Here is a 12,855-nt window from a genome sequence, read left to right on the forward strand (position 1 = left end):
GACATGGAAGGGGGGCTAAGAAAAAGCCCCTTTTCTCCAAACTTAATATGGCAGTCAAGGTTTGTAAAACAGCATCTGAACAAACCACAAAGGTTCTGGACCAAAATCCTTTGGACTGATGAGACCAAGGTGGAGTTTTTTGGTCATTAGCCATGTTATAAAAGAATATTACTGAGACAAATGTGAGGCCATCTGTCCAGCAGCTTAAGCAGGGCTGACATTTGGTTGTGCAACATAACCAAGCACATGAGCAAATTTAAATGGCTAAAGAAAAAAGAAATCACAGTGCTGCAATGGCAATGTCCAGGTTCAGACCTCAACCTCATTCAGATGCTGTGATATGATCTGCCCAGCAAGCAATTTTTTTTTAAGTCTACAAGGTCAAAAGTCTAACTCAGATATTTCTATGATTTGATCTTGGCTAGAAGTCCTGGATTAAACTACAAACTCCAGAGATATCTGGTTACCAATTCATATAAAGCAAGCTCGTTGCCAATGGGTGCCCAATGCAGGGCACCTAGGACACAGTGGCAAAAGGTATAGCATACCAGTAATATGTCTATGGGAGCCCAGAGAGATAGCATCTATGATGCTGTGGAGTACTGTCATAGCTTCCATATGCACCCTTGAGGTAGACTGTGATTTCTTGTTGTTCAGCAATACCCAAAGGAAGGCAAAGAATGTAGGATCTTGGAAAATGAACACTATTTGCATAACAAATTTTGCTTAAGCTCATACAGTACATGGCCTGTGTTCTAAGGGCCCTAGGGTTCAGAAACTAAGAGTTTTTTTTTTTCCCAGGGCAATTTAGCATCTGGCTGTGAGACAATATGAGGAAGAAACCTTGAGAGGAACCAGACACAAAAGGGAACTCATCCTCATCTGTGTAACACTTTAGAGTGTGATTATACAACAAAGGTCAACATGGACAAAATCCAAGAAATTCATTCTAGTTTTAATATGAAGACTCTCTATCATATTTCAAGTTAACAACCGTTCACTGATGGAGACTTGAGTGCAAAACTGTTGGTAGTCCTAAGCCATCTTCATGGTGTTTTAGTCCAGAGCAATTCCATGTATACGATATTGCCAAAGGTTTTGGGACAAATCTTTGAAGTCAGGGGTTGGGCCTGCCCCCTTAGTTCCGGTGAAGGGAACTCTTAATGTTTCAGCATACCAAGACATTTTGGACAATTTCATGCTCCCAACGTTGTGGGGACAGTTTGGGGATGACCCCTTCCTGTTCAGTATAAGTGTATATAGACTGTTTGTGCGGGTTGATTCTCAGCAGCAGTGAGCAGCCTCCAAGTGAAATATAATATAATAATATCTCTGTATTAACAGTGATATTGTTTCCCTGAACACATGGAGCCCCGGGCCTCATTCAGGTGGCTACAGGAGCTAATCCACCTAGCAGCTACTCAGCTAATAATTACGCAATATAGGATACTTCCCGGCGTGTTTGCCAACCCAGTTCACACAATCACCTGAAAATAGCTGTTTTATTTATATATATAGTGATTCCAACCGTTGCTTAGAAATGTGTGGGTAAGACTGTACTAGGGGGCAGCAGGTGAGCTCACGGCTTGTTCGCCAATAACTTTCACTTTCACATAAATGAAAGTTATATTTTTGAGACTCGAGGCGCTGTGGAAAGCGGGCGGGACCAGAAACATGATGCTAGTTTTACTCCCTCCATCTTCGCCATTACAAGAATATTGGTACTGACGAACTACAGAGAGCGCAGACATCTGTTAATGAAGGTGCGATTATCATGATAAAGTAATGACTGATGTTCTAAATGTGACACGGAGTTACAACCCGGTTACTTCTTCCTACAGTTTCTGCTCCAAATGGACCGGAGGAAGTAAGCAAGTCGGATTTTATGAAGGAAACGGGCGTCGTCCTTAAAACAACTGGCGCAGAATCTATAGCCTGCTGTAAGTCCGGGTTTTTATTCCGGTTACTTTTTTCTGGAGAATGTTAAATTGGCAGAAACCGCAGTTAGCGTTTTTATTTACAAATAACACTTCCTTACGAAAATATACGCGGTTCATTACTTCACATGCGTTTATGTAATTTCGTTTAAATTCTACAGACAAACAATTTAAAAAAAGAAGAAGAAAAGAAATATATGTAAATAATAATTAATAATTTGGCGTAATAAGCGTTTTTAAAACATCCGGTGCAGTTAAGCGGACAAGCCGATTCCTGCAGGGCGGAAGTGTAGCCCATATAAGGTAAAAAAAACCAAATTCTGTTAAGTGTATCCTAATGAACAAGAAACAATCTTTTAGAATCGGTGTTTACTTTCAATGGGCTACTATTAATTCTGTAATATCACATTTATTTTCTGTATTATTTATCTATTTGTCTAATTTTGTATTTTATGTAGACATGCACTGTACACACACTAAAGGGGAAAAGGTCCTACTTGCAAGCTATAGTGTTACTCACACCAGCCATCAGCCATAACATTATGACCAAGTAATATTTTGTTGGTCCCCCTTTTGCTGCCAAAACAGCCCTGACCCATCATGGCATGGACTCCACTAGATCCCTGAAGGTGTTCTGTGGTATCTGGCACCATGTTAGCAGCAGATCCTTTAAGTCCTGTAAGTTGTGAGGTGGATTGATATCTTGGGAAATTGGAGGTCAAGTCAACACCTCAAACTCGTTGTTGTGCTCATCAAACCATGCGTGAACCATTATTGCTTTGTGGCCTGGCGCATTATCCTGCTGAAAGAGGCCACAGCTATCAGGGAATACCGTTTCCATGAAAGGGTGTACATGGTCTGCAACAGTGCTTAGGTGGGTGGTACATGTCAAAGTAATATCCACATGGATGGCAGGACCCAAGGTTTCTCAGCAGAACATTGTCCAAAGCATGACACTGCTTCCACCGGCTTGCCCTCTTCCCACAGTATATCCTGGTGCCATGTGTTCCCCAGGTAAGCAACGCACACGCACCCGGCTATCCACATGATGTAAAAGAAAATGTGATTAATCAGACCAGGCCACCTTCTTCCATTGCTCTGTGGTTCAGTTTTGATGCTCACGTGCCCACTGTTGCTGCTTTTGGTGGTGCACAGGGGTCAGCATGGGCATCCTGACAGGTCTGCAGCTCTGTAGCCCCATACACAACAAACTGAAATGCACTGTGTATTCTGACACCTTTCTGTCAGAACCAGCATTAACTTCTTCGGAAATTTGAGCAACAGTAGCTCGTCTGTTGGATCAGACTAGACAGTCCATGACCCTGTCGCCATTTCACCACTGTTTCTTCCTTGGACCACTTTTGATAGATACTGACCATGAACCAGAAACACCCCACAAGAGCTGCAGTTTTGGAGATGCTCTGATCCAGTCGTCGAGCCATCACAATTTGGCCCTTGTCAAACTCGCTTTTTCCTGCTTCTAACACATCAACTTTAAGGACAAAATGTTCACTTGCTGCCTAATATATCCCACCCACTAACTTCCCATGTCAGTGCTCATAATGTTATGCCTGATCGGTGTATGTTGTTTATTGTTTCTTTGATGATCTGATGTCTCTTTATCCATAGAGGTCGCTGTTGCTAATGCTCAATGATTAAACACACACACACACACACACTCTGCTGAACATTTTTTCTTAATTACTTAATACTACCATTTACCCCGCGTAAAAAAAACCTGAACATGTAGCATTCAAATTGTGAAAATGATTTTTTCCCACAATATTAATTTATAATCAAGTGGAACTCCATGTCCTATCAATTCCTGCTGCACTGTGGAAAAGGTTCTTTTAAGTTTTTATGTTAAGTCACCCATAAAAGTAATACAATGTTTTTTTTTCTTCCTTGTGGTGTTTCTCTTTGTTCTCAAGTATATTTGTAGAAATCATAGGAAAAGATAAGTAATATCATAGGGATATCATTCACAGTGAATCAGATAATAAGATATTTAGAAATATTTAGATAATATTTAGAAATATTTAGATAAGAAAAATAAGGACAACCACTTCAAACACTTCCTATTCTAACACTTTCTAACAAAGGGCTGCAAGCAACTTACGTGCTTGGACGCATAAAAACATTCTTGTACTTATAAACTGAGCACAACTAGCATGTAGCATGTTTTCTCTGCTCTGATATTCCTATTGATGCCTCCTTGGTATATTCAGTGCACACAATCTATTCTATAAACTAGAATGCTAGAAAACTGCATTAATGAATCTGATGGCATGGAAGGCAATGATGATGACAAATATAACATGCCCAGTGATGCAAGACTGATGTTTTATGCAGTTATGCAAATTGTGGTTTATTTTGTGCTGCTGTATTTTGAGCTCGAATACCCTACCATCCAGTTTCTGGTTAGGTCCTAGTGTATTGACATGAGTCAAAATGAGTGACCTAGGGCGGAGTTTGTTCTACTTAAGAAAGTAATCCATTTATACAAAAGTTAATCTTTGTTTTTTGTATGTTTCCTCTATATTCAAGAATCTTCAGTAGATTTTTCTGCACTTCTGAACTAGTGTTCAGATTAGACAACATAAACCTACATAGCAATTAAACTGAGGTACAACAAACAATGGGCCTTATTTATCAGAGTAAAAATTATTTGCAGTGAGTCAGACATAAAACTCTATAAAGTAAAATGCAAGGGCTTGATACACGGAATATCATTCAGCACCAATCAAGCAATCAATTATAACTAGAATGGTGGTATTACCTGAGGACTTGAAGAGATAGGTGAAGAAGGTGATGGCAATGTGGGACATTGGGGTGTGGGCAGCAGTATTATTTTACCAGCTCTCAGGGTTCTTGGGACTTGCAAGCAGTAAGTTGCAAGCAGTGCAGAAGGTGATGTCAGTAAAGAAACTTGTAGTCTCCATTGCTTTTTCTGTAACGGGTGGTAAGTATGCTGGACACCCAAGTGGAATGAAGGGGCTATATGAGTCAGTGAAAGGGGAGATCAAAATTGTAGGTGACTTTGCTAGCAAGCTAACTGATTCAGTTAAGTGGCTGACATACATGTGGCTGAGTTCTTGCATGCAGTTGTAGTTGTCTGAGTTGCCAGTCATACCTTGTCCCGAGGTTCATACTGTGGGGTAGGCTCCCTGCATCAGTCAGAGGGCGCTTTTCGGGTTTGGGCGGCTTGCTCACTTCTTCGGCGGGAGGCCTCCCACACTTGTTCACTGCACTTGAAGCATTCCATGGGAACAGTGCTTTCTGGTAGTCAAGCACACACTGGAAAGTGGTGAGTTGGGTGGCAAAGAAATTCAATGTAGGGAGTTTTGGGCATATTCAGCCATAGAGGTAACCACATGGTGGGTGTCATATGGCCACTAGTACTTTATTCTCAGCAGGTAGTAAGTGTACTTAATGTCCAGGTGGCCAGTGGCCACAAGAGATGACTCTGTTTTTCAGGGGGTTAGGCATAAAGCCTTTACTGGGAGGATAGGAGGAGGCCACTTGTCTTCATGGACTGGGAGCTATAGCCTGGTCTAGCTGTCACTGGACAGCCCACACTACAAATCATGGGTGGTGAGGGATGGAAAGGAGTCAGCTCATATTGGGGCTCGGCAGAGTGAATGTGTGACAGGGCATTGGCCTTCCTTGAGATTACGTTACTTGTCCGGGATCTTGCACTATGTGCCTTGTGGCTTAATGGAGGTTGATGCTAGCATGAGCTCAGGCTTATTATGATAGCTGCGGGTTATGAAGTGGTGACTAGCAGCCGTATATGCTTATAGTAACGCATGCTGACCCACAGGAGAAGAGGTTAGGTACATCTGGTGATGGTGCCACCTGAGACCCCCATCAATGGCTTTGATACATAGAGGCTGGGGCATGAGACTGGGTCATAGGAAATAGGAATGTCAAGATGGACTCCCTTAAAGAAGTTACTTGCTGCCTCAGAGTCAATTAATGATGTAAAAATAGAAATGGTGCTGTAGTGTTGTATCCTCTGTGAATACATGTTATGACAATGACATGACAGTGAACTAGCATGAGGATCTATTTCTGAAAAAGACTACAAATCACTCTGGATGAGGTTGTCAGCTAAGTGCAAAGAGCAATTTAAACTGTAAAAAATCTGTATATAAACGTGCAATAATCCATTCAAACTATTTGGTCAGTCAAGGTTTACATAAGATTACATTACATTAACACAACTAGGAGCACAAGCAAGATACTAATTATTTTTTGAAATTACAAGGTCTGAATACTGTGAACAGTTGACAAATAAATCACTTGTATCTCAGCTTGATAAATGAGGTGCATAGGTTTACAAATAAGAGCAACAAGAAAAACTGCTGAAAAGGTATATGGATAAATCAGTCAATATCAACCGTCATGTAACACATCCATGTAGTCTGGTTTTGGTAAACAGATCTCTATGTCAAGTCTGAAATGTCCATGAAATAACAACTCAAGAGCAACCCAAAATTCAAAACATTTTGTATACACTGGATTGTATATAATAAAAGTATCTCGTTGTTGGACTATATGATTAAGCATGGATATAGTCCACTACTGTATCACCTCAAAATTTTAAAATATACCTATTTTATTTAACAAACTGTATGTTGTATTGTAATAATATGTATACATTTTTTTTAGGTGCCTTGAGATGAATCTTGGAGCATATTGACTGTGCAGAAGATATCATGGGCAAGTATTAAGATATGAAAATAAACATTTCTTCACCAACGTTTTTTGCTTAGATATTGTTGTGATTTGATTTATTATTTTTCTACAGAAGACCTTCACAGTACTCCAATTGAAAAATGGACAGAGTCCATGGTAAGCACGTGGTTAACCTCAATAGGAGTTAAAGAAACATACATTAAAAAACTTGATGAAGAAGAAGTAGATGGCCGGATACTCCTTGAAATCACAGAGGAATTTCTGAGGAAAGAAACTGGAATGAAATCTGGCCCAGCACTTTTGATAATTAACAAAAGAAATGAGTTAGTCAATACTTTACAAAAGGTTCAGAAGCAGAAGGATGAAAACAATGCTAAAAACGTGGATCAAGGAGCAGCATCCATCAAGACTCATACAATGTCCAGCAGTCCACAGCCAGGAGAGGAAAAAGAAGTTTCTTTGATTGTACCAACAACTAAAAGGGATTCAAAGCCACGACCTTTTGGTAGAACGGGCACTGACTACACATATGTGAAGCACAATGTTCTTCATCCTGAAACAGGTGTTATTGATCTTATAACACCATGTCATGAGTACAAGGCATTTACTATTGCTGCTACTTTAGACCGCCAAAGACTTCAAGCAAAGCTGGCAAGGGAAGTTTTAAAATTTGCCATGGGGTGCCTAAACATTAGATCAAATGGTACAATACACTTTGGTATAATGGACAGTCGGGAAAATTCTGGCTATGTGCATGGTGAAATCATTGGCATTCCCATTGAGGAAAAGGACATGTATGTTGATGCGCTGGATCACATTGAACGGAGTTTTTCCACCTTTGACAGCGAGCTTGTAAGGCAGTGTATTCGACCACCTGAGTTCATTCTGGTAGCAGACCCAAATAGCAAAGGTGAACACTATGTAGTTGAATTCGACATCGTACCTTCTGTGAGCATCGTGAGAAATAGGGTTTTTTCTGTCCGCTTGCCCAACTTCAAAGAGAAGTCCAATAAAGTTGAATATGAAAAAGCAACAATTTATCGCAGAGTTGGCTCCAAAACAGAACCAGTTGTTGAATCAAATGAATTTTATCAAGCAGTCCATATAAGGGATGATCAAAGAGAAAAGGCAGAGCAAGCACACTGTTTCACAAGCCCAGACCTTTGCCAAGATCTTGGAAGAAAACTTATCATGCTTGTAACAAGTGGGAAGAAACTAATAGAAAAGGAGAAATGGTACATACTTGTCACAAACAAGATTCCAAAGGAAGATCTAAACCACATTGATTTCTTACTAAACATGAAGCTATTCTGTGTGTTTGACTTTGACCCAGATTCTATGGTCTCTGGATTATGTCATGAATATGTTAAGCATCACGCTGTGAACCTTCATTTTATGCAAAACTACAAAATTCCAAGTGGCATGAGCATCAGAGAATTTGAGAACCACCTCCATTTGTTTGAACAAATCAGCTGGATATTTTGTAATGGACGAAATGATTTCAAAGGAAATGAGGTGCCTTGTGATGAAAATACTTGGTCTAAAACAAGGAGGACATACCTCAAGGACTGTGTTTCACTGATCTGCAAGGATATCTTGCCCAAAGGCACCTTTGTTGTGATCTTCCTTCTTACCTCGTCTGTTGCAACACCTCTTCTGAACACATTCTATGAGTTTTTCACTGACATGGAAGGTCATGAAGACATCATATGCATCTCAGATTCGGAAGAGAACTTTCAAAAATGGCAGGCGTTTGCTCTTGGATCCTGTGACATCGAAACTGTTAACGTTTCAAGTGTAGTAGGGATGAAAATGAGCCACGTCAATGCAACACTCCAGAGAGTCCAGACCAACACCACTCGTATAACCAAGAACTTACCTGTTTATGTTAAAGGGGAATGCTGTCTTGAGACATGTGAAGAGGAAAGGATGTGTTCCTTGGAGATTTTAGGTGTCAACCAGTGTGATGACACCAGCCCTGAGTTCATTGAATCAGAGAAAAATGAAATTGAGAGACAGTTTTACCTTGGAGGAAAAGTGACATGGATGAACTTTTGGCTTGCAGAGAAGAAGTATGTTGGGGAGATGATTGAAAGAGATGCCTATCATGAAGTTACCAAACTTCTAGGGGACATTCTTAAATGGAGTTTAGATCAGATGCCCATTGATAACATCAATATATACCATCATCCGGGCAGTGGTGGAAGTACAGTAGCAAGGCAGGTTCTTTGGAACCAAAGAAAGGATCTAAGGTGTGCAGTGGTGAAATCATCTTATGCTCCTGGCAAAGTTGCAGAACATGCTGTTAATCTTCGGGAGTATGAGGAAAAGGATCCACAGAAGTGCTTACCTGTGCTCTTACTTATTGAGGATTGTGACAAAGAGTATTTGGAAGACTTGAAAAACGAGTTAGAAGTAGCTGTCTACACCAAGAAAATTGCACAGAGAATACCGTGCTTCATTCTCCTCAGCTGTAGACGATCCTATATTCCAGAGAAACTGTGTAAGGGGTCACCCTTACTAAATGTCTCAGTAACTCACAAACTTTCAGCAGAAGAGAAAAGACAATTTGCAGGTAAACGACGAATGCTTGAGAAACAGTTCCAGCCAGAGTTCATCCTGACATTCATTTTGATGAGTGAGGAATTTGAACATCAGGTCATTGCCGAATACGTAAAGCAGTTTGTAGGGCATTTACTACAAGACATTGATCATGCGTCTGTTGTCACCCAACTCACTCGCTATGTAGCTCTGCTCAACACCTATGTTCAGAACTCGTTCATTTCTCAGTCACATTGTGAAGCGCTGCTTGCTTTATCTATCCACGTGGACAGATTTCGACAACAAGCATTTGAGGGATCTCTGAGTGAGCAGGCTAAACTGGTCTTTATACATTTGAGAGATGAAAGGACCTACATTAAATCTATCAGAATCATTCATCCACTGGTTGCAAAGGAAATTCTCCATCAGCTTCTGGGTGACAGACAACAACAAAGTGATCTTGCACTTGATCTTCTCAAAAATGATGTCCTCTTTGAACACAGGTTTGGGAGAGAAGATTACATGAAGTTCCTTCGTGATTTGTTCATGAGACGCTACAGGATTAGCAAAGGTGATGAATCAGACAGCTTTTTCTCTCCCCTCATTGAACATGTAAGAGAAAATGAAGAGCCAGAAAAAGCAATTGAGCTTCTCAATGAAGCATACAAAAGATTCAACAAAGATGCATTATTTGCTCAGCAGCTAGCTCGTCTCACTTACAGACATGAAAGATTTGAAGAGGCAGAACGTTGGGCAGACATTGCAGCAAGTAAAATGCCTAACAACTCCTACATTCTTGACACCAAAGGCCAGGTGTACAGAAGATGGTTCACAACGAAATGCAAAGCCCTGGATAAAACTCGCAAAACAGCAGAGAACACAGCAGATGCCATTGTAACAGCACTTAAAGCAATTGAATGCTTCCAAGAGTGTGAGAAGGCAGCAGTTGCAGACATTGAATCAATGAACAATTCAGGATTCTTTGCAGTTGTGGAGGTGGGATGCAGCTTGTTAAAGCTGATTTCTTCACTTCCTTTGTTTTCAAACAGGAGTGATGGTCATTCTGAATGCCTGAAATACCTTATCACAGATTACATACCCAGAGGTATTGAAAAACCATGGGAACACTTTCACAGCAAACTGAAAAATCTTCAGAGCACAATGCGTGAAGCATTGGAGTGGATATCCGAAGACTTGAGTTATTTTCAGACAGACCTAAATACAGATGAGGCCGAAACCTCTGTAAGCTGTGAGATGACAGTAACTCACCCAAAGCATTGGTTGGTAACCAAGTCTTCTGTTTATGGCAAGTTTTTCAGTGAGGCTTCACTCGGCACAGTGCCAAGTCACTGGCAGTCAAATCCAGCTAATATGACTCCCTTTATTAAACGCATGATTATTTACAGACTTGGTGGGGGAAACCTCACAACAATCTTTTCCCTCCTTGACCATAAAGACAAGGACAAGGTCAAAATTTTAGAGGACATCATTTCACTGTATCCAAAGAATCCAATGGGTGCCAAAATGCACCAAGTAGATCTTGTCAACTACATAGCATCACATTTTGCTTTAAGTTCAGTCTCACCCATGTCACCTAAACTGGCTGCCCTAAGTGATTTGCAAAAACTCAGCAACCTTTTCCCACATGATCAGTCAAGATGCCTGTCAAGTGCTCTGTTTTTATGCATCTTGTTGTTTTGGCCAGATGAGCATGACAGTGATCGTGAAAAAGAAGACAAATATGAAATCGTTTTGTCTGCTCTCAAATACCTCCAGCAAACATACTGGACCAAAATGAAGGATATCCCTCATAGACGCAGGAGGATTTACACCCACTTCTTCCTGGGAAATGGACTTGGGTACGAGAAATTTGTCCACAAGAGTAGGATTGAAAGTATCACAAAACTTCCCACAGTTTCAGAAAAGCGTATGAAATGGTTCAGGGGTGAATTATGGAAAACGCCAGAAATTGCTGGAGTGCTCAAACGTGTGACCGGCTGGACCGAGGACGGAACTGTTTACCTTGCGGGACCTAAGAAAAAGTTCCCAGTTCATGCTCTTTATGTACACTCAGTGCCTTACGGTAATGAGAATGTCACCTTTTATCTGGGCTTCACATTCAGAGGTCCTGTAGCATACAATGTCACAGTAAGAAAGTAGTGAAATTTTAACCCAACAGGGGGCGACAGTTAAATGAAGAAACCCATTCGACTGAATGCAAGGATGTTTTCATAATGTTTTACAAAACAATGACCTCCAAGCAAACTAAACTTTTAATAATTACCATGATATTTTGGTAATATTTTAATGTCAATATCTAGTCAAGAATATTCAACTCGAGTTCCTTGATGCATGGAAAACAAGGAGCCCATTATTGTTCAGTCCCTCCAGGAGTTGTGATTGTTATAGTCAAAAATTCTTAATTTTCCTGAAGTTTTTTTTTTATTTATTGTGATGCTACTTGCAGAGTTGTTTGTGCTTTTTTGCGGAAAACATGATGACATCGCACGGTGCATCTTGAACCAAGTTTGTGGTCATTTTAAGAAATTGCAAGCTTCTCTGACTAGCGCTGCATTTGCTTGATTTTGCATTCATTTCTTTAAATGCAAAATTGTAAAATCCTGGATTGTTCATTAAAATGAGACCAAAGTGTTTAGTAAGATTCTGCATTCTAAGCACTATTAGAGAGCCTTTATTTGGGCCTTGAACAAAGCTCTTAAACATCACTACAGTTCAGTAGGTTGGAAAAAGCCATTTGGGATTGAAGGGTCCATCAGATGAATCAATGTATGTGAATGATAATGTTTACTTGTTCTGTCTGTTGATACCATGCTGTTTTGTTGTTGTTTTTTTTGCTTGCCTTGCTGACATTGTTGATGTCATTAATGTTTTACCTCCAGCTTAAGATATGATTGTGAGTGCAATACTTTTACTTGGAAAAGTGTAGTTTTTATGAGCATTCTGGAAAACAGATCTTTTGGTGATGGTGAACATATGTATCAATAATGTTCAATACATATTTTTCAGTACATTTCATGTCTTGAAACAACATTTATACTGTAGTTATTTTAATGTATATCCTAAATAAAATCTCCCTATTTTTTTATTCATCACTTTTTGCTATTATTTGTATTTAGATATGTATTTGTTGTACCATAATAAAGAAACATTTCAACTTTGCATTGTTTTAGTTTATTTTTAGTCTTGCATGTCCTTCAAAAATGTTGTAGTCACTCAAAAATTAAACTCATGCAAAAGAATATAAAGGAAATCTGACTTATTATGCTCTTGTAATCTTTAATTAATAGGTAATAAATGTTTTGTAAGCATGTAAGTTTCCTTTTTGTTTAGCTGATAGTGGCTGCATTCATTTGTCTTCCTATTATATACAGAAAGAATATGAAATAACATTTTACTATATTAAATAAATGGTTGAAAGTATCATGCTTTTTTGACTACTGTTCACAAAAATACACTTTTAATTTCAAGGTTCAGTAAGAACAGGGGATATCCAAAATTAAATTTACGTAACTACATGAAAAATGAACGCCACTAAACAGACATGAATGTAGTCAAATTTTTGTTCAAAGAAGACTAAATCAGATTTGCACAGTGAAAAGCTTTGCAATTCTGGGAATATCTGAAAACTCAGTTACTGAATCTGAATTTGTTTGTG

The 12,855-nt window shown here is 39.5% G+C and overlaps 1 protein-coding gene across 3 annotated transcripts; it reads left to right on the forward strand.

Annotated features, from left to right (window-relative positions):
* The first annotated feature begins 1,582 nt into the window (after positions 1-1,582).
* samd9l (sterile alpha motif domain containing 9 like) lies at positions 1,583-12,359 on the forward strand. 3 transcript variants are annotated; one of them, XM_058413214.1, is made up of 4 exons: positions 1,583-1,763; positions 1,842-1,940; positions 6,612-6,662; positions 6,754-12,359. In XM_058413214.1, exons 3-4 carry the CDS (start codon positions 6,659-6,661, stop codon positions 11,337-11,339), a joined length of 4,590 nt encoding a protein of 1,529 aa, XP_058269197.1. In that variant the 5' UTR covers positions 1,583-1,763; positions 1,842-1,940; positions 6,612-6,658; the 3' UTR covers positions 11,340-12,359. The 3 variants fall into 3 exon arrangements, with proteins under 3 accessions (XP_058269197.1, XP_058269186.1, XP_058269189.1); XM_058413203.1 differs by having other exon boundaries at positions 1,584-1,763; positions 6,751-12,359; XM_058413206.1 differs by having other exon boundaries at positions 1,584-1,940; positions 6,751-12,359.
* Positions 12,360-12,855: the final 496 nt, after the last annotated feature.

Source organism: Hemibagrus wyckioides, linkage group LG02, assembly GCF_019097595.1.
Source record: "Hemibagrus wyckioides isolate EC202008001 linkage group LG02, SWU_Hwy_1.0, whole genome shotgun sequence".
In the NCBI taxonomy this organism is placed as follows: Eukaryota; Metazoa; Chordata; class Actinopteri; order Siluriformes; family Bagridae; genus Hemibagrus; species Hemibagrus wyckioides.